This window comes from Punica granatum, chromosome 6, assembly GCF_007655135.1.
Source record: "Punica granatum isolate Tunisia-2019 chromosome 6, ASM765513v2, whole genome shotgun sequence".
NCBI lineage: Eukaryota > Viridiplantae > Streptophyta > Magnoliopsida > Myrtales > Lythraceae > Punica > Punica granatum.
The window spans coordinates 14019939-14041029 of NC_045132.1; the positions used below are offsets into that span (position 1 = coordinate 14019939).

General features: G+C 41.2%; 2 protein-coding genes and 1 pseudogene across 2 annotated transcripts; all 3 read left to right on the forward strand.

Annotated features, from left to right (window-relative positions):
- Positions 1-9106: 9106 nt before the first annotated feature.
- LOC116210265 (late embryogenesis abundant protein D-34-like) lies at positions 9107-10835 on the forward strand. The gene is made up of 3 exons (XM_031544113.1): positions 9107-9664; positions 10048-10338; positions 10422-10835. Exons 1-3 carry the CDS (start codon positions 9359-9361, stop codon positions 10608-10610), a joined length of 786 nt encoding a protein of 261 aa, XP_031399973.1. The 5' UTR covers positions 9107-9358; the 3' UTR covers positions 10611-10835.
- A 5719-nt stretch (positions 10836-16554) lies between these two features.
- LOC116212168 (late embryogenesis abundant protein D-34-like) lies at positions 16555-16899 on the forward strand. Its single transcript, XM_031546739.1, has one exon. It carries the CDS (start codon positions 16555-16557, stop codon positions 16897-16899), a length of 345 nt encoding a protein of 114 aa, XP_031402599.1.
- LOC116210379 lies at positions 16772-17920 on the forward strand (annotated as a pseudogene).
- The last annotated feature ends 3171 nt before the right edge of the window (positions 17921-21091 follow it).

Sequence of the window (21091 nt, forward strand, 5' to 3'; positions counted from 1 at the left end):
TCGATCAGCCATTCAACACAGCTCAACCGTCCAGCGCGGATTCCTCCTCAAGCACAGTGGGCAAACCGAGCATGCTATCCAAGCAGTTTGATACAGCCTACACAACAGAAGAACAGAGAAAAATGGTGCATCTCACTACAGGCGTGAACTCGTGTATCCTTTTAGCCTGGGGCAACGCGTTCCCCTCAAACTTTCTCTTTTCTGTTTGTCTTTGAAAAACTCTAGAATGGGTCACAACCACTTTTCAACAGGTTACCATAAAGCCGAAATCCCAGACATTCCTTTCTGAGGTCTAGTCATAGCATTCTGGAAATGGTCAGACCGAGAAGGGTCCTAAACCGACGGGCGCGTCGAATAATCGACAGACCCGCTAAGGTACAACAAACGCAAGAACTAACGGCAGACTCTGATCTCCGGTCCAAGAGGGTACGTAGGCGCTCTCAGAGCTCAAGTCTCGCATCGCTAGACGCCGGTCCCTAGCAAATGAACAACCGCCCAACCAACAACGAGCAACCGCCTCGCAAGCAAAAATCACATAGGCGAGACCAGGACATTCCTAGCAAGCAATCGCTTCAGCGGCGAGACCAGCTGCCAGCAAGAGTAACAAACAATCGATCCAACAGCAGGGTCGGCTTTTGGCGGATCAGACGCACAACCGCCCGAGGGGCAAAGCGGGCCTCCAGCAAAGCACAACCACCCTGGCGGCAATGCAAGCCACGCCTACCACTACACCATCCCAACAAAGCCACGACCCAATGCCAAGCGCCCCTCTTCGGCGTCCCGCGCCATTCCCTAACACTAGTCGTTGCTTCTACATTCCCTGCATTTTCGCAACATGCCCACTTTTACTGCTTTTTGGACTTCGTATCCATCTTTACTGCTTTTCGGATTTCGCGTCCAACTTTACTGCTTTTGGGAATTCGCGTCCAGGACTTCGTGTCCATCTTTACCGCTTTTTGGACTTTGTGTCCATCTTTACCGCTTTTCGGACTTTGTGACCAGGATTTCGTGTCCATCTTTACCGCTTTTCGGACTTCGCTCCCAGGACTTCGTGTCCATCTTTACCGCTTTTCGGACTTCGCGCCTAGGACTTCGTGTCCATCTTTACCGCTTTTCGGACTTCGCGTCTAGGACTTCGTGTCCATCTTTACCGCTTTTCGGACTTCGTGTCCATCTTTACCGCTTTTCGGACTTCGCATCCAGGATTTTGTGTCCATCTTTACCGCTTTTCGGACTTCGCGTCCATCTTTACCGCCTTTCGGAATTCGTGTCCATCTTTACCGCTTTTCGGACTTCGCGTCCAGGACTTCGTGTCCATCTTTACCGTTTTTCGGACTTCGCGTCCAGGACTTCGTGTCCATCTTTATCGCTTTTCGGACTTCGCGTCCAGGACTTCGTGTCCATCTTTACCGCTTTTCGGGACTTCGCGTCCAGGACTTCGTGTCCATCTTTACCGCTTTTCGGACTTCGCGCCCAGGACTTCGCGTCCATCTTTACCGCTTTTCGGACTTCGCGTCCATCTTTACCGCTTTTCGGACTTCGCGTCCAGGACTTCGCGTCCATCTTTACCGCTTTTCGGACTTCGCCTCTAGGACTTCGTGTCCATCTTTACCGCTTTTCGGACTTCGCGTCCAGGACTTCGTGTCCATCTTTACCGCTTTTCGGACTTCGTGTCCATCTTTACCGCTTTTCGGACTTTGCGTCCAGGACTTCGTTTCCATCTTTACCGCTTTTCGGACTTCGCGTCCAGGACTTCGTGTCCATCTTTACTGCTTTTCGGACTTCGCATCCAGGACTTCGTGTCCATCTTTACCGCTTTTCGGACTTCGCATCCAGGACTTCGTGTCCATCTTTACCGCTTTTCGGACTTCGCATCCAGGACTTCGTGTCCATCTTTACCGCTTTTCGGACTTCGCGTCCAGGACTTCGTGTCCATCTTTACCGCTTTTCGGACTTCGCGTCCAGGACTTCGCGTCCAGGACTTCGCGTCCAGGACTTCGTGTCCATCTTTACTGCATTTTGGACTTCGCGTTCGCATCCTTACTGCATTTTGGATTTCGTGTCCATATTCATTGCATTCCGGACTTCGTGTCCATGTCTACTGCATTCCGAACTTCGTGTCATCATTTACTGCTTTCCGGACTTCGTGTCCGCATTCATTGCATTTTGGACTTCGCGTCCGCATCTATGGCATTTTGGACTTCGTGTCCACATTCATTGCATTTCGGACTTCGTGTCTGAGTCTACTGCATTCCGGACTTCGTGTCCTCATTTACTGCTTTCCAAACTTCGTGTCCGCATTCACTGCATTTTGGACTTCGCGTCCGCATCTATTGCATTTTGGACTTCGTGTTCACCTTCATTGCATTCCGGATTTCGTGTCCGCATTTACTACTTTTTGGACTTTGTGTCCTCACTTAATGTCTTTCAAGTATGCATCCACATTTACTAATTTATGGTTTTTACTATTTTTGCAACAGGCCCACATATTAGCAAAAAGGAGGAGAATTGCCAAACGATCGCCAGGACGAAACGAGGTGCTTCTTATAGTCTTTGGCTACATCCTCTATCCGAGCACGCAACCAAAGATGGGCAAGCTGTCAGCACCTAATTTCAGTCCATCGGCTCCGAGGATGGCAAAATTGTCATTGCCTAATTTATCACCTTTTCTTAAAAAAGAATAAAAAAGAATAAAAAGGGTCAAGTCGGTCAGAATCGGTCAGAGCCGGTCTGACTGATGGGATGGATGGGCAGGGTCGGTCAGGTTTGATCTGACCGACCGTTGCACCACCCCAAAAAAAAAAAAAGTCAAACGCAATTTGACTTTCCCTGTTCTTCTTCTTCCCGCAGCTCCCGGATTCCCCTCAACGGCCGGAAGTTAATTGTTGGCTGATTCTTCGGAAATGGGGAGGATTTCCCTCAACGGCCGGAGCTCTCTCTTTCTCTCGGGATTTTTAAAAGGGGGATCGGCGGCTTAGCAATTGGGGGGGGGGGGGGGATTCGGAACTCATAGGAAAGAAAAAATCCCAAAGCTCATCAATTCCCTCCAGAAAAAAGAAACCCGGAGCTCGAAGTTTGAACGGCCGAAACTCGAAGAAAACCACGGCTCCCTCGGCCCAACTCCTAGCCGAGCCCGTAGCTCCTCCACCGCTCGACTACCCGGCTCTCTCTCTTCCGTCCCTCGCACGCGGCTGTCCCTGGCGCCGACACCATTGCCCGACCCGAATTCTTCCGCGGCTCGGCCACCCCTCTCCTTCTCCATTTTTTTCGTTTTTTTTAATCGGGTCCAAATCCCCTTTGTCCAGATCCCGTGGCCCAACAGCCACCCCCAGCAGCGGTCCAGTCCCGCGGTAGCGGCCCGGTCCATCAGCTTCCAGCCCGGCCCAGTCCAATAGCCCAGCCCGGTCCTTCAGCAGCCCAGCCCGACTCAGCAGGGATCCAGCCCGGCCCAACCCAGCGACAGCCCGTTAGCGTCAGCCCAGATCGGCCCAGTCCGAAGCCCAGCCCAGTTCGGCCCAACCCAGTCCGGCCCAATCATCCCTCTGCAGCCCAACTGCCCGGCGTTTTTTTTATTTTTATTTTTATTTACAGAATCATCCATCAACTTCCCGAACTAGGTAAATCCTCTACTTAGTGGCATGTTTAGGACTCCATTTTTGAATGTTTATGTTTGCTTGGATGAATATGATGTGAAATGAGTGTTCTTGGGTTGCGTGGGTGATCGGATTTGTCCCGAACTCGATTTTACGAATTTCTATTTTGTCACATTTCAGTCCAGAGGATGTATTTTATTTTATTCAGATTTGCCCCGAACTTCAAAAAATTCTTGTCAATCAAGTCTCAATCATTTTACTATTTTCCAATCAGTCGTGAAATTCCCATAATTTTTTTTAAGCATCCCTAGGAACTTTTCAAGTTGTTTCAGTTTAGTCCTGGGGAAATTTTTTTTTTTGCTTTGTTTTCAGATCTGTCCCGATTTTCAAAATTCATTTCAAATAAGTCCTAAGACATTTTCGGTAATCTTTTTTTACATTGCCCATTTTTAGAATTTTCATATCAGTCCCCAATTTTTTAGAATTTTCAGATCAGCCCCCAATTTTTTAGAATTTTCAAATTAGTCCCTAATTTTTTCAGAATTTTCAAATCAGTCCCTGCTCTTTTAAAATCGATCAATTCAGTCCCTGGACATTTTCTAAAATATCCGGCCCTTTTCTACTTGGATCACCCACCGACAATGTATGTGCCACATTTAAATATTTCATTTTTGTAATTATGTGACCATGTCGGAAATTATGGTTTATCGGGCGGTCAACTAATGGCTATCTCGATGGCTCGAAATCCGTAGACTAAAGCATTCGGCAAGTTTTTTAATTAACCTAAAATTCTACACACGGGATAACCGGAACGTTAAATTTGGCTAAATTAAATCACTTGATTTCTTTAATTGGGTTGCACGAATTGATTAATAATTTGTAATCGTGTCGACAGTTCAAGAACTGTTAGTCATGCCCTTTTCAAAATTCACAATTTCAAAAACACCGAGATACGTACAACGTAATCTTGATTTTCATGCATATACATATTTACCGATTCAAGGGCATGATTACCGGTTCTTGTTCTGCCGTGACCCTAGCGTAGGTTTGTGCATAGAATTGGTCAAAACATGGAAAAATAAATTAATCACAAACTCGGCTTAAATAAAACATGGGCAATAGTCAATTAGAGGGTTAGGTTTTTGGGTTTTAGGTGAAAATACTTTTAATATGTAAAAGCCATATTGTCACGATACAGAATAATCTAAAAACAACCCACACATTCGAGACTTGACTATGAACATCACGTCTGTCGGGTCCGTTAAAATAATGCCAAATGCTACATACCCTATCATCATCCTATTTGTTTGCTTTAGGGTAGGATTTGTATGCCAAGATACCCGGATAATAATTGATTAACTCACGTAAATTCGACAATAACAAAATCTCATTGTTTGTTTATTTGCACTTACTTATTACATTTTTACACTTTTTTGTTATGCGGGTCGAGCCCAATCCTTTAGGATACGATTCACTGGGTCCAATGCCCATAACCTTCGATCACAGGGTCCAATGCCCCCATACACCGAGTGCGCATTTAATTTAATTCCCGATTTTTTCCAAAATTATACGGTGAGCATGAGTGAAATAGCGGCCAAACGCGAACCGACCGAGATTCAGTCATTGTAATTTATCTTTTATTTGAGAGAACAATGTAAGGGTTTTATGATGCATATTTATTTATGTAATAATCCCGGTCGGAGAGTGGACGGCTCAAGTGTCTATTCGAATTTACGGTGTCAAAACGCGTAAGATGAGCGAAACTTAATTAAGCGGTAATTAAATAAAAAATGGCAAGCCTATACAAGCTAGAGTACCGATAGGGCATGCGAGATATAGGCTCGCATGTAACAGAACCCCCGAATTCGGAACCTCGGGTTTCGCAGACCATATGCCTTAGCAATTAGGTGTACCCCGTACCCTTAGACCCGGGCAACTCACCGGCCCTCGACTTTCGGGTCGTAAACAGGTAATGGCGACTCCTTCTCATGTGCGTCCGTTGCGCGTCCCCGGGAAGGTGGACACTCCCAAGCCGCGTTGCATTTAGGCGCGCGCATGCGTGCCCCGACGAGACAAAATTGGGGTGCGCACAGGGGAAACAAGCGGGATAGGCGTGTATGGAGCCAAGATGAGGAGAATGCATTACTAGATATACTTGAAGAGTTAGTTGCAAAAGGTATGCGGGCAGAAAACAGTCAACTCAAGGCAGGTTATACGGTACAAGTTGAGAAATATCTAGAAGCTAGGATTATTTGGAAATAGAGTTGAGTTATATTTATTTAATTGGATTGTAATAATAAGGTAGATGGAGAAAATAAAAAAAGTAATGATTGTGTTGTTGAATTATGAGAAAAAAGGGAAAAATAATGAATAATTAAGAGAAATAATAATTGTGTTATTGAATCGTGGAAAAAGTAATAAATAGTTGAGAGAATTTAGTATTAAAAATTGAATTGCATAATTAAAAAAATTGAAAAAAATTTTAAAAAAGTAATAATTATATTGTTGAATTGAAAATAAATAGAGATAAGTAAAGTAGAGTAAAAAAAAAAACTCCAAACCAAAGAAACATAGTGTGCCGTATGGGCGCCAAAAGGTAATCCCCATATAGAGTCAAAAAAGAAGGTTTTGAAGAAATTACACAATCTCATAACTGATGCGAGGAATCAAAGCGGTTTTGCTTGGAATTCAGTGAGGCACTGTCGTGAAATTGACTCAGATGATGTTTGGAAAGCTTACTGCAAGGTTCGTTGTTGGATTACGAGAAAATTTTAAAGGATGTTATCTTAAATGACGTGATGAGAAATAATTAATAAGAATTCTTTAATGAAGAGTAATTATGATAATTATTCTAGTGATTAGCACTAAATTCCTAGTTTCATGCATTTCGATTGGTACTTACTCATGTCACGTGGCGAGGTAGAATCACGCAATAACTTTTCTTGAATCACTATGCTTAATGCTCTTATGCCCTTTTAGTTAATCTAATTATGTGACGTTTGAGCCTTTTATTCCAAATTTGTCTTATTTTCTTTACTGTTACAACTTTCATGGTTGATGTTGTTGATGGTACTTCAATCCTACAAGTTAGTTCAGCCGAAGATCTATGAATATGCATGCTATTTGGCAGGAAATGTGCTCGTGTGTTTGATTGCAACTATGTACAGTCAGACGTGCAATGTTGTTAGTTTAGTTATTTTATTTCCAAATGTTGTTAATTTTGTCGGCGTTCTTTAATGCTATGATATTCAGTGGTTACCAATGAAACAAGAAATTATTAATAATTTAATTTGGGACTAAAAAGATATTGGATTTCTTGAAATTCTAAATGATATTCTAAGTACACGAGCACATTATTTTATATGGGGTTTATTTATTTATTTATCCTACCTGCTTTCGTGTGATGATGCAATAGTACTAACATTTTCATGGCAAAGATTTGTAAATTTGGCAGAGACTTGGTTACCTCCGATTGTGTTCAACTCATTTTGTTTCTGCCGTTTTTGGACTTTGTTATGTTTTGTCTAATTAATATATATTTCTGTATTTGTCATTTCTTATTCATAGGAGCAAAATCAGATGAATACTTTCACATTTAATGCTGATTTTTTTTTAAACTATTGCAGAAAGATCCTAATGCTGCCACTTTGAGGGGCAAAACATATCCTCTATACGACCGCCTCGCTTTAATATTTGGAAAGGATCGTGCTAAAGGGAACTTGAGCGAAGACCCATTTGAAGAAAACGCTGCGGTTGATGATGAAGAACAAATGGAACAGATGGAGGCGATGATGCCGTGCCTGCTTTCAACTGTGGTTCTGCTTCTAAGAGCCCAAGTACGTCTGAGACCTCGCGTAGAAAAAGGGAAAAGTCTGGGGATAAACTTATTGCTAGGTTATCGTAAATAGCCCATTCTCTTACGAAGCACTATGGTGAATCTGCCTCTAGGCTTGATAAGATTGCTTTTGCGATAGGTCATGCAAAAGACATTGACAATAAGGAGGAAATATGTGATTGACTCGTTGGATATTTTCATGATGCGTTTGGTTTTAGAGTTAAATAGAGTTGAGTTTTGATTTTAATTTAATTGTAATGATTGTATTGTTGAATTATGAGAAAATGTGTTAAAAAGTAATGAATAGTTGAGAAAAAGTAATGATTGTATTGTTGAATTGTGGATAAAGTAATGGATAGTTAATATAATTTAGTATTAAAAATTGAATTGAATTGTTAAAAAAATTGAAGAAAAATGAAAAATTAATAATTGTATTGTCGACTTTTGTTGTATAGTGAGTAGAGTTAAATTAGAGTTAGAATTTTAAAAACATGATTGTAAAACCAAACAGAGTCCAGTGAGAAAATTATTGAAGAGTCTGAGATGATTCACTATTTCTTGGAATTTGAAGATGAATTTTGAAAAGCATATGTTGATCGCTTATTGCACGATTGAGGATGGAATTGAGAAGGATGTTAGGAAATCAGACGTTGATGGATGGTGCTTTGTCTCTATTTGTTGATGGGTCAGTAATTGACATGTTACCTATGCACTAATGACTTGATTACACTAGCTTAATTTTGTTGTTCCTGGACTATATTAATGGGTTGGTATTTGTAGATTTGCTTTTGGAATACGTTTGCCAGCTAATGACTGGTTGACTAGTATATATGCAGTGTTTTTATTTTTACGTAAATGCATCATATAAAATTGTGGTGTTTGATCATGTTGTACTCCATGGACTTCTGATATTTATTCATAAATGGATGGAGGTGGCCTGAATCGAAGTTAACAAAACTTGGTCATTGAGTTCGATCTCAGTTCAAGACTCAAGTGACCTAAATAGAGTCTTGAGATGGTTTGATTTAGATCGAAGTAATCGAGCCCGTGCTTTCTCGGTCAAGTTCGCATTAAACCAAATTGATTTCGGTTAAGGTTGTTGGGCCTCTACAATGGTTTATCACGGTTAGGGTTGTCGGGTCGAATCGATTTTGGTTAAGGTCTCGGTCCTCAACAGAGCTCGAATTGATCTCGGTTAAAAAAAAAAAAAACCATTAACATACTTAAACAAGATGAGGGCATATTGGTCATTTTATGGCTATATCCCACTCGCATATCCTAGTTTGCTCCCAACACAAGATAAAGAATTAAAGTTATCTTAAGATTAAAATTCCATCATTTCCTCTTCCTATTTCCAATCCTACCAAACATGTCCTTAAGAGTATCCCCTCCTCCATTTCCCTTGTATTCAAATAAGTTTTAAAGGCAATGTCACTTCACAAAATCTCTTTTTATCGGGACGGTCCTTACTTTTTAACGTTAATAAAGAAGACTTATGAATTTAGTATAATAAAAGAAATCCTAATAGTTGACACGAGTAGTCTCACATGACTGTCGAACCTTGAACCTCTGTAATATCCACGGTATAGACTAAAAGACCACCTGTAAATTCCTCCGCTCCAGATGACAAACCGGGCAGTATATATATCGGCGCTGGATGCCTCGCGAAGTGATCCTCCATATGGATTCTCGAAGAGTGAAGACACTTGATCAAACCCAGTGCAGACACATGGCTGCAGCCAACAAAAGAAATTACCAGAACATGCACCCCGCCACCTGTATCTATTGAGAGCCCTTCAACTTCACTATATCTACCACTTCTAAAATCATATACGTACACTCCTGAAATCTCCATAGGATCATAAAACCGACGTTAGAGGAGATATCGGTCAGCTGGAGTTCGGTCATCGTTCGGAAAAATTGCGGAAGTATGAGTCAGGAGCAGCCAACCCACCAGCATCAGGAGCCCATCAAGTACAGGGATATATTCAACGTGACTGGGGGGCTGACGGCCAAGCCAATCGCGCCTCAAGATGCTGCCGCTGCCCGGGCAGCCGAGACCAGGGTGATGGGGCAGGTCCAGAGGGGCGGAGTAGCAGCTGTCATGCAGTCGGCGGCGGATTCGAACGTAAAGGCTGGCCTCCTTAATCCGGACGACAGCAGAGAGGAGGGTGTGTCCATATCGGAGTTCAATGTTGATGGAAAACGTGTTTTCGTTGAGACTGTCGGTGGACAGGTATGCAGCGGGCCGGCTTCTCGTTGTAGACTTGTAATGAGTCGTTCAATATATTCGGCTTAGAGCATATGTTGAGAGTTAGCATTCCACATCGGAGTATTGATAAGAAATCCGTGTTTATTGAAGAGATCGGGTACCTTAAGTATTAGTTCGAGCTTTTGTGCTGGAGATGGGTCAATGGCTAATAGGTGCAATGGAAATTTTATGAATCATAGAAGATTAGAAATTATGCATATCCTTGTTTCATTTTAACTTGTCAGAATCTGTAAGATTAAACTCTCGGCCAACTGTCGCATCATGGACAGACTATTTGATCTTTAATAAGAGCATGGTAAGTCGGAGTACATATCAAATATCAACAATTTTCGGCGCCGGGAATGCAGGTTTTGGGACAATATGTGGAACCTCCCTCAGTAAAGACAGCGCCTCCAGAAAAAGTGCTTGCTCAGGGTGCCAAAACTATTGGGCAAGCGCTGGAATCGGCTGCTTGCTCTGCTGGGGACAAACCAGTAGATCAGAGTGACGCAGCTGCCATACAAGCGGCTGAGGGAAGAGCCATCAGCCGCATCGAGACAGTCCCGGGGACCCTTACTGCCGCAGCCCAGGCAGCTGCTGCTCACAATTCACGCATACTTCCGTACGAACAAAAGACTAAGCTGTCTGCTGTTTTGAAGGTAATAACTCAATCATACAGGGCATAGATTAATAATTCCTCAACAATATGTATGGGTTCTCTCACGATCAGAGGATATGGCAGGGCGCAACAGGTAAGTTACTAGTCGACAAACCGGTGACAGCCGAGGATGCAGAAGCGGTGATAGGGGCAGAGTTGAGGAATAAACCAACGATGACCACAACACCTGGTGGAGTGGCCGAGTCTATAGCAGAGGCTGCGAGGCAGAACCAAAGCAAGGTATCATCATTCGCATGCAACCCGTCTGAATGAAAATTAACGGAGCAGTAGTCATGTTGGCCAGTTCACGATAAGGGATTCCAGTAGTACGTATGACTCATAGAGGCATGAACATCTGTGATAGTTACATGAGCTGTGGCCTATGTATCCGATATAGTTACCGATATGAAATGTGACTTATGTACGTCTATATCGTTGCAAATTACATGGAGTGGGAGATTTGGAGACAGAATGACAGGATAAGTTATCCAATTAATAGTCCAAATGTTCCTTGGTTCGTTTCTTTGCAATATTTTGAAAATAAAGGCTAGTATAAGGGAAAGATCTCGAATATGAACAGCCTCGACTCCGTCGGAATTAGCGGTAGGAAGGTCGAACTTGTTGATGACGGGGATGGTTGACGGAAGCTGAGAAGAGAGAGTGCCGAATGTGCTTGGACTTCTTTGTACCGCCAACAACCAAGAGTGCATCTAAAGCGTATAAAGTTGACTTATTTTAATTAGGCTTAATTAGGTAAAAAGACACTATTATTACGGAAATTTTCAATTCTAGCACGACCTTTTGAAAATAGTACAGAAAGATACGACTTTTCGTTTTAGTCTCAAATCTAATACGATCTTTTCTTGAATTTTCAATTCTAGCACGACTATTTCAAAAATAGGACGAGAAGATACTACCTTTCATTTTAGTCTCAATTTTAGCACATCATTTTGTTTTGCCTGAAATAAGTGGACGCTACGTATTTTAATTTAATTTAATTGCGTGCGAGATTTGAGACTAAAACGAAATATTGTACTAAATTTGAGACTAAAACAAAACGTTGTGCATTTCTATTCTATTTTCGAAAAGTCATGCTAAAATTAAAAATTCAAGTAAAGGTCGTGCTGGATTAGAGACTAAAATGAAAGGTAATTCATTTATATACTATTTCTACAAGGTCGTGCTAGAATTGGAAATTCGAGTAAAGGTCGTGCCTTTTTACATGATTAACCATTTTAATTACTCAGCCTAATCTCTTTTAATTAGTAATAATCCATGGTAATTGGGTAAAATGACTAGCAAGGCTAATGTATAAAATGCGTTGCAATAGGACTTGTTAATCAGTTGGACAAATCTTGCTTAGTAGATCGTGAATTAATGCGGAAAAGTGAGAAATTAGACTAAACGCTAGAAATTGACTGGACCCGACTATGTCGTCTACTTTTCCTGGCTTAATGTCTCGATTAGTAATTCATCGATTATTTCGTAAAATGAGAAATTTGGCTTTTAATAAAATCAGCTAAAATAATTTGTTTGATTTGATCGATCGTTTCCTTAAAACTCATTTTATAATTTGTGGATTATCGCTTAAAGATGGGGAATTAGTATTTTCTTTAGTTTTTATAAAAGTTGCAATAAAAAGTTTTTTAAAAAAATATTCAAAAGATTTTTTATGTTGTCATCCAAATGACGCAAATGTTTTTTTAATTTTGTAATGAAATATTGTTAATTACATAATATTATATTTAATAAATCACGAACTTTGAATTTTTAAATTTAAAAAATGACATAGAATATTAAAGATTAACATATTAGAATTTTATGAATTTTCTAATATTGATCACAAAGTGGATGCATTTTTGAGTTTTTCCAAATTTTATAATGTTTTTAAAAACAATTTTTTAATTTTGAAAAGATATTTTATGATATTTTTTGAATTAAGCAAAATATTTCTCCAATTCAACATAAGTTACATACATATGATATAATAGATTTCTATTGATTATAAATGGCGATTTATGACAATTTAAAACACTCATCTGACATATAGCAAAATTGACAGAAAAAAAAAATACATCATGTTTTATCTCGTGCAATGCATGGGCTTCACAATTAGTATATATGAAAGTAAGAACGTGGTAGGTCCGGCCAAATGACCTTAGAATACTCGGTTGTTGAATAGATTTTTTCTCAATTTTTGAGGTTTTATAATATTTATAATTAAAAAGATCCTTAAAAATTTTAAAGGATGTTTCATGATAAGATCCTACTAAAATGGATGCTTTCTTATCTTTTGATTGGATACTGTTAGTTACATAATATTTAACAAATCACAATTTTTGAATTTTTAAAATGGAAAAATGACTGATATTTTTCTAAATTTTGATATTCAATATTAAGGGCATAAATGAGCCGAGTGGAGCTCGAGTACAGGCAAACTAGACTCGGCTCGTTAAAAAAATGCTCAAGCTTTAATATGGAGGCTCAGGCTCGAGCTTGAGCTCAGCTTGTTAGAGCTGGTTTGATGCTATGAGCTTGAAACCAAGATGAGCTTGGTTGAGCTCGGCTCGATGGCAGCTCGAGGTCACGAACTCGCAGAGGATTTTTATATTATTTTAAGAGTTTGGGCTTAAAAAATAATGAGAAAACCTAATCTAATCCATGAATTATGGGCTTACAGGCCTAAGTTTCACTAATAAAAAGAGATATAAGTAATTTTATGTAGAAATTCGGTTAGATCTGCAAGCTGAATGAGTCGAGTACCACCGAGCTGGACTCGGCTCACTTGGAAGAAAAGCTTGGCTCGAGCTCGACAAGGCCGAGTCGAGTTCAAGTTAATCACCGAGTCGATCTCGAGTAACTCACAAGTTGGCTCGTCTCATTTACATCCCTATTCAATATTAAAAATTAACATGTTGGAAGTTTATGAATTTTTCTAATGGACCGTTTGTTTTCTAATGTCATGTTCGTTTACATCACATTATTTGTATGTAATATGAATGCTATGATGAGCAGATAGGGCGAGGTCAAAAAAAGAAAAAGAAAAAAAGAAATACACCGAACGGTCTGAAGAAAGAAAAGAAATAAATCCAAAATCTCTTTCGAGAGCTCATTCATAGGGATTCATATTGTGGGGAAATAATCTAAAGTGGCGAATCGAGATTCGATTCTCTTGAAACAAACATTCACAATCGGAATGAGACATTCTAATTTCAATTCTACCATATTTTTTAGAACCAAATGGCACTGAAATTGATCACTGAAAGGAGCTTTTCAATTTTTTAAAATTTTTATAATAATTTTATTATAAATGATTTTTATAATTTTTAATAGATCATTTATGACAATATCTTAATAAAATAGAATACTTTTTTAATTCAATATCAATCATATACATCTAATATAGTAACCGTTGTTGATTGTAAACAGCAATTTATAGCAATTTCAAATAAGCATATGATATATAATAAAATTGACAAAAATAAATAAAGAAAAATGAATCATATTCTACCTCGTGCAACGTAGGGGCTATAAGACTAAAAAAATATAAAACGGAATTGTGGTAGGTCATGACCTCAGAACGTTTGATTGCTGAATGAAATTCTCATGATTTTTTTATTTCTCTAAAACAATTCTTTTAGGAATTTTTAAAAATATATAGATATAGATAGGTGAGAAGGGACATTACTTTATTGATTTTTTGATCATTCTTGGAAAAATAATTTTCTAATTGATATAAATATATCATCTCAAGAGACTTGAATCAGCAAAATTCCAGAAAACTGATGATTATAAGAACAGCAAAAAGCAGTAAAGCACAAAATGCCTTTTCACGAAAATAATTAATGCCAAACAAACATATCCTCTACACATTGCCTTTCTTTCCATTGCGCAAAACCTGCAGTCTTAGCTTAGGCCCGGCAGTATTTGAAATGGGATGATTACATGACATGAATCCGACACAGAGTTAAGTGGATTTAGGTTAAGGCTAAATATATTTTGTGTCTAAACTGGTTAAACCCGTTTAAACACAATAAATAAACGTATTTAAACGGGTTCAACCCTTGTAACCTGTTTAGACACGGTTAGACCGTTTATATTATGTGTTATCGTGTTAATAAATTTGTTTCACATATTATATTAATTTATAGAAGAAAGTATACTAAAATCATCTAAATTTGTTTATATAAATCACCAATTTATAGTGTTTTTATCATGTCAATTTTGTAGTAACGTGTAATTAAAGTTAATAGTGTCAAATCATATAGGTATAATATATACTTAAATGTAATAGTGTCATATCATGTATGTAAGCATACAAACACATTTAGACACGCTTAGTTAAACATGTTAGACATGTCGTATCAGTGTCAACCCGTAATTGAACGTATCATGTTCGTGTTTGAAAATTTTGACACTTTTATTAACTGTGTCGTGTTCGGGTTTAGAGATTTTTGACACGAATTCATTTAGACACGACATGTTTAAATACGACACGACACATCTTGTCACCCCTAGACTGAATCACATGACGGAAGAATTTGATTAACAGTCAGCCTCCTCGCTGAAACACTTTCCTTCTTCAATGATACATGCAGCCTTGAGGATTCGCTATCTATCATTAGCTGCTAAAATGAACTAATATTTAGAGAGAGAGAGAGAGAGTGGGGGGATCCGGGCCGATGCCCGCTCAGAGGAGGTTGTCAGCGACCTCTTATGTTGCCGGAGGCAGCCATCACCCGGATCTCCCCCCTTGTCTCTCTCTTCAGCCCTCCTCTCTTCTTCTTCCTCTTGATTCTACAAATCGAGTTAATAATCGATTTTGCCAATAAACCAGTTTAATTATTAGGTTGGTTTAGTAGTGGGTGATGTGGTCAATCGTGATTGGTACATGTATCAGGATGAATCGGGGCATGGCAATGGTGGGTAGCGTGGCGTGATTGCTGATGTGGCGGAATATGATTGGTACATATGGCATGAAAAATTTAGAATTATGATATAGTAATGGGGGCAGAAAATGCTAAAGTGAGATATTAAAAAAAGTACTAATGGAAAAATATTTAAATAGTGGATGGACATGATTAAAAATAGAGATGATCTAATGGTTGAAATCATTATATTACCATGGTACCAAGATTGCATACCATGGTAGAATCACCGAATTCATTAAGTATTTGGTTAATTACCTAGAAAAATACGGCCTTTGCACTTTTTTTTTTCTAAATATAGCATCACGTTTAGAAATAATCATAGAAATACACGACCTTTGTATTTTTTTCCTAAATATAACACGACCTTTAAAGAGCAGTACATAAAATCACAACCTTTGCGCTTTTTTCCTATATATAGCACGGCATTTAAAAAATAGTACAGAAAGGCATAACTTGTAGGTTTAGTTGCGCTTTTAGTACGTTAAAAATAAGACCGTGTGGTCCGTGCCTGAAGGTCGTCCTTTATGTGATATTTTTAAAATGTCGTGCTATATTAAAAAAAAATGCAAAGGTCATAACTTTATGTACTAAAAGGTCGTGCTATATTTAGAAAAAAATACAAAGGTCGTACATTTCTGTGTTATTTTTCAAATGTCGTACTGTATTTAAGAAAAAGTATAAATGTCATGTTTTTTTTAAAGTGATTAACCTTTAAGCGTTTAATCCATTAAATATTTAAAATTTGAACATTTGATTTTTTAAGTCCAAATAAGCACGTGCTAAAAGAGGAGTTGAGAAGGGGCAAGACATCGACGCAAGATGGATTCTCTCGAAGGAAGGAGATACTTGCAGAGGTCTTCACGTAACTCCTCAAGCAGGCCCGGCGTAGACACCTGGATGCAGTCAATGTTGAAACCATAGATCCAGCCACCTATAATAGAAAACCTCTACCGAAAGAAATATGATTTAAAGGCAAATTAAATTTTTAATGAATAAATTTTATGCGTTGCGTGGAGTATTATTATTATCTACTGAAAGCACGCTATACTCAAATTAAGGTGATAATGGTGCAAAGAATAGATGGAGGATATTCACAGTTGCAGCAAACAACAAAACTAATTAGTATTTATTTTATTTTATTTTATAAAGGGGTCGTTTTATACTGGAATCTCGTCCATCTACATATATATTTTCATCTACGTTATAAAGCAGTGTGTAGTTTCTGGCTTTTAGCTTGGTACGGTTCTCCATATGTTGGTTGGTTCGATTGATCGTGCGTAAAAAGAATGAGCCAGCAGCAGGAAGAGCAGCACCAGCAGCGTCGGGAGCCTGTCAAGTATCAAGTACTCTTCAATGTGTCCGGGGAGCTTGCTTCCAAGCCGATAGCGCCTCGAGATGCAGATGCTGCTGCTGTTGAGGCGGCTGAGCATCTCGTGATGGGGCAGGTCCGGAGGGGTGGAGTTGCCGCTAAGATGCAGTCGGCGGCAGATTTCAATGTAAAGGAGGGCCTCCTCGGGCCAGGACATGCAAATTTTGCCAAGGATGAGGGAGTGCCCATGTCGGAGTTCTATGTGGATGGCAAAATCATCATCAGCGAGCCTGTCTGTGGGCGGAGGAGGGAGTCACCATAACGGAGGTTAATGTTGATGGTAAGAGAGTCATCACCGAGGCTGTCGGTGGGCAGGTATATATGTGACGGAATAATTTGCCTCCTAGTGTATGTAATCAGTTGCTTGACGCCTAAGGTTTTGACGAACCATTGAAATATGCTTAGCTTTATTTCGGCTTAACTTAGATTCTATAGGAAAATATTCATTTACCAATTATTGAGTTTCTAAGCCGGCATGTCAGAGGTCTCGTGTAGTGCTACCGGAATTAATAGTCGGGGATGTCAGGTTTTGGGACAATATGTGGAACCAGCTCCAGTAAAGCTGACATCTCCAACAGGAGCCCTTGATCAGGATGCCACAACCATCGGCGAGGCGCTAGAAGCAGCTGCTCTCTCTACTGGGGACAAACCCGTGGATCAGAGTGATGCTGCTACCATAGAGGTGGCCGAGGCAAGAGCCATCGGCACCGGCGAGATCGTCCCGGGTGGTGTTGCTGCCACAGCCCAAGCAGCTGCCGCATGCAATTCACGCACGCTTCCCTCAGAGGAAAAGACTAAACTCGCTAATGTTTTGAAGGTAATAACACAAACCATGCTGTTGCTCTCTGATGCCTCACCTCATATACCGGTCCCATTCAGCCATCTAGTTTGATTTTCACGTCTCATACTTATTTTCCTAGTTGTGTTTGGTTGCAGGGAGTAAAAGATAAGTTACCAGTGACAGTACAGGACGCAGAAGCGGTGATAGGGGCAGAGTTGAGAATAACCCGAGCATGGCCACAACACCGGGAGGAGTAGCAGAGTCAATAGCAGAGGCGGCAAGGCTCAACCAAAGCAAGTAACCATAATCCACATCCGACCCATCTGCACGACAGCGAATGGAGCGAAATTCATGTTTGCTAGTCTTCGAGTAAAATAGTACTTCGGTATGTATGAATCTCTTATGTATAAAGATTTTTTTTTTAGGTAAATTAGGGGGCAGAGCCCGAATACAAAGAACTCAAACAGAAACGAAATGGGGTAAAGCGGCCCTTACAATATCGCCTAACAGTAGTGAGAGCACCCCGTTAGGAGCTGAATGAAGAACATGCGTCCCCAAGGGAAGATCAATCGCCCTCTTCGACAACCAATCCGTGCAAGTATTCCCTTCCCGGTACGTGTGTTGGATGCAGACCTCCCAATCCCTCTGCAATAGATTTCGAATGCTCCTCTACAACGGCTGAAAACACGGCGGACACGGGTCCTGTCTCGATATCAATGTCAAAACCACCATAGAGTGTATTTCAATGATAAGTCGTTGGCACCCTGCATTCCAAGCTAATTCCAAACCCGTTAAAACTCCTCAAAACTCTGCCACCGTCACTGTTGAGACTCCCAGGCTCTGCATGAAACCAATGATCCATCCTCCACTGGAGTTCCTCAAAATGCCACCCGCTCCAGCGACTCCTTGCGAACCCCGAATAGCCCCATCCATGTTCAACTTCATAAAATCTTTCAGTGGCTTCACCCAGTGTATGGAAATCCACTTGCTCTTGCTCCCATCCACCACTTGAGAAGATAAAAGCCAGCCCACCCAGAAGCTCCTAGCTGCTGCCAATATTGTACGCCCTTCATCGCTCGGTCGATTTGAAATCCGTGTAGAATAATTCGTTATTTCTCCATGTCCACAACAACTAGCACCCCGTAACGAAGATGGTCGGCCAGTCCTCGCGAGGAGGCCGAACGAGATTAAGTATTAACCAGTCCTGCAGAGACCGAGAAGAAATTTGGCTGAAGAGACGGCGGAATGAGCCTCAACCACATTTGCCGGACGAAAGAACAATCCTGTAAGATATGAATGATGGACTCCACATTCGCGTCGCATCTGGGACAATCAGCCGACACCGCGAGACGTCGTCGAACTCGAGCCTCATTAGTGAGCAAGCTCTCGCATGCAACCACAGAAAAGCCCGAAGTCTCTTAGGTCCTTCCCAACTCCATATAACTCTCCACACTCTACTCGGAGGTGATAAAAAAGAATCAGCAGTAAGTAACTGATAGGCTGTCTTGATTGAGTAATCTCCCGATGAGTCAAGCTGCCAATAAGGAACATCCTCCTCCCTGCAATCCCTACCCGACGGCAGTACACTAGCAATGTGAAGGATAGTACCGTGGGGTAAGATCGGGCTTATACGATGCCAATCCCAACCTCCCGACTCCAAGACAAAGTCACGGACATAAGCTTGTAGCTGAGAAGGGTTCGAACCGTTGTCACTTTATCAATTAGAGGATCGGAACCCGGGACCCAAGTATCAAGCCAGAACCTGATGCGTTGGCCACCCTGTAACTTGCATGCCATTCCATGCTGCACCGAATTCCAAGATATACATATGCCTCGCCATAGTCACGAGTCAATAGGCTTAGCTACTAATGAATTATCCAAGTTAACCCGATTCGGGTAATTATGCGAAAGGACACAAGCCCACAAGTCAGTTAGTCGGGTCACAAATTTCCACCCAACTTTCCCGAGTAACGCTTGATTAAATTCTCTCATCCTTCGCAGCCCCAATCCGCCACGATCCTTCAGCAACATCACCGATTCCCAGTTCACCAAATGTATCCGCCGCTGCTGCTCCGTATGCCCCCACAGGAAATTACGACACAACCTTTCAATCTCAAGGCATATACTCCGCAGAAGACTCACTACTTGCATTGTGTACATAGGAACAGTCTGCAATATCGATTGAACCAATGCAGTTCGGCCCGCCATTGATAAAGCCAACGTTGACCAATAACTAAGACGACTCCGAACACGGTCCACCACACCCTGGGAGAGAGACTTCTAGACCCGACCGTGTAATAAAGGAATTCCCAGATATTTCCCCAAGTTATCCGTCTGAATGAACGTGCTCAACGAGCAGAAGCGATCGCGCACCGATATCGGAACTCCTTTAGAAAAATAAATCACTGATTTAGCTGTGCTAACTTTTTGGCCCGAAGCCTGACAGAACGTGTCAAGGACTCTCATGACTTCTTTCAGCTACTCCTCCGATGCCTCAACGAATAAGAGAATGTCGTCCGCAAACATAATATGCGAGATAGCCAGTCCCTGAGCTCTGACTCGAATGGGTCTCCACCGACCAGACGAAACTGAGTCGTAGATTAGGTGAGCAAGGCGCTCAATGCAGAGAACAAACAAATAAGGGGATAATGGACAGCCTTGTCCGATACCTCTCTTTGGGATGAATTCCTCCGTCGCCTCCCCGTTCCAAAGGGCCTGCATCGTGGTTGTTGTGACACAGTCCATAATCACCCTACGTAATGTCTCAGGAATACCCACGCTGACCAACATATCAGCCAAGAATTGCTAGCTAATTCGGTCGTAAGCCATTTCCAAGTCAATCTTGAGTGCCATGAATCCCTTTCGACGCTTCATCCGCTTCATTGAATGGATCAGTTCCTGGGCAATAATAATATTGTCTTGGATATGTCTTCCCGGGACAAAACTTGACTGGTTTGGTGACTCAAATCGAGATTTTTGAAACCACAATATCTCCTCTTGCAATAACACCTGCTCCAGCTCCCCGGAGACCTCCCATTCCAGCCTTTCTAGGTGTGGATTAGGGCTACGCTGAATCGCCTGTTGGATCCCGACTAGCCGAGCTAAAGTCCGAGACTTCTAGAACTGGATGTTGCCGAAAGTTTCCTTGTTCCACACTTGAACCCAATCCCTGAATGAAACAAGGTTCCTTGCCAAATCCACATCATCGGACCACGACGAACGCAGCAACTTGGGGAAATCACAATGAGTTTGTCAAGCAGGAAGGTAACGGATTGGCCGTCTATGCGGGTTACTTAGCTGACCTCCTTGAAGATTGACTAGAATCATGTGATGATCCGACTTAATCCTTGGGAGGACCCTAGCCACTACTTCCGGAAATATCGTTCGCCACTCGAGGTTACAAAGGGCTCTATCAAGTCTTCTGAAAATTCGCTCTCTCCCCTGATATAAACCTCCTTTCCATGTAAAAGGCGAGCCCTTGCTTCCCACATCGATAAGGTTACAGGCATCAAGCGTGTCCCGAAAACCCAAAGCCTCGCTTGGATTGAATGGAGCTCCCCCGGCCTTCTCCTCTTCCGATAGAATAGCATTAAAATCACCTGCGAGCAGCCATGGCAGTGAAGGAGATGTCGAGGGAAAAGTCAAGAACTACTAGAGCTCGTTACGGATACCC

Coding starts and splice junctions, on each gene's coding strand:
- LOC116210265 (XM_031544113.1), top strand. CDS start 9,359: ATGAGTCAGGAGCAGCCAACCCACCAGCATCAGGAGCCCATCAAGTAC. Junction 9,665..10,047: donor TTGAGACTGTCGGTGGACAG/GTATGCAGCGGG, acceptor CCGGGAATGCAG/GTTTTGGGACAATATGTGGA. Junction 10,339..10,421: donor AGCTGTCTGCTGTTTTGAAG/GTAATAACTCAA, acceptor AGGATATGGCAG/GGCGCAACAGGTAAGTTACT.
- LOC116212168 (XM_031546739.1), top strand. CDS start 16,555: ATGAGCCAGCAGCAGGAAGAGCAGCACCAGCAGCGTCGGGAGCCTGTC.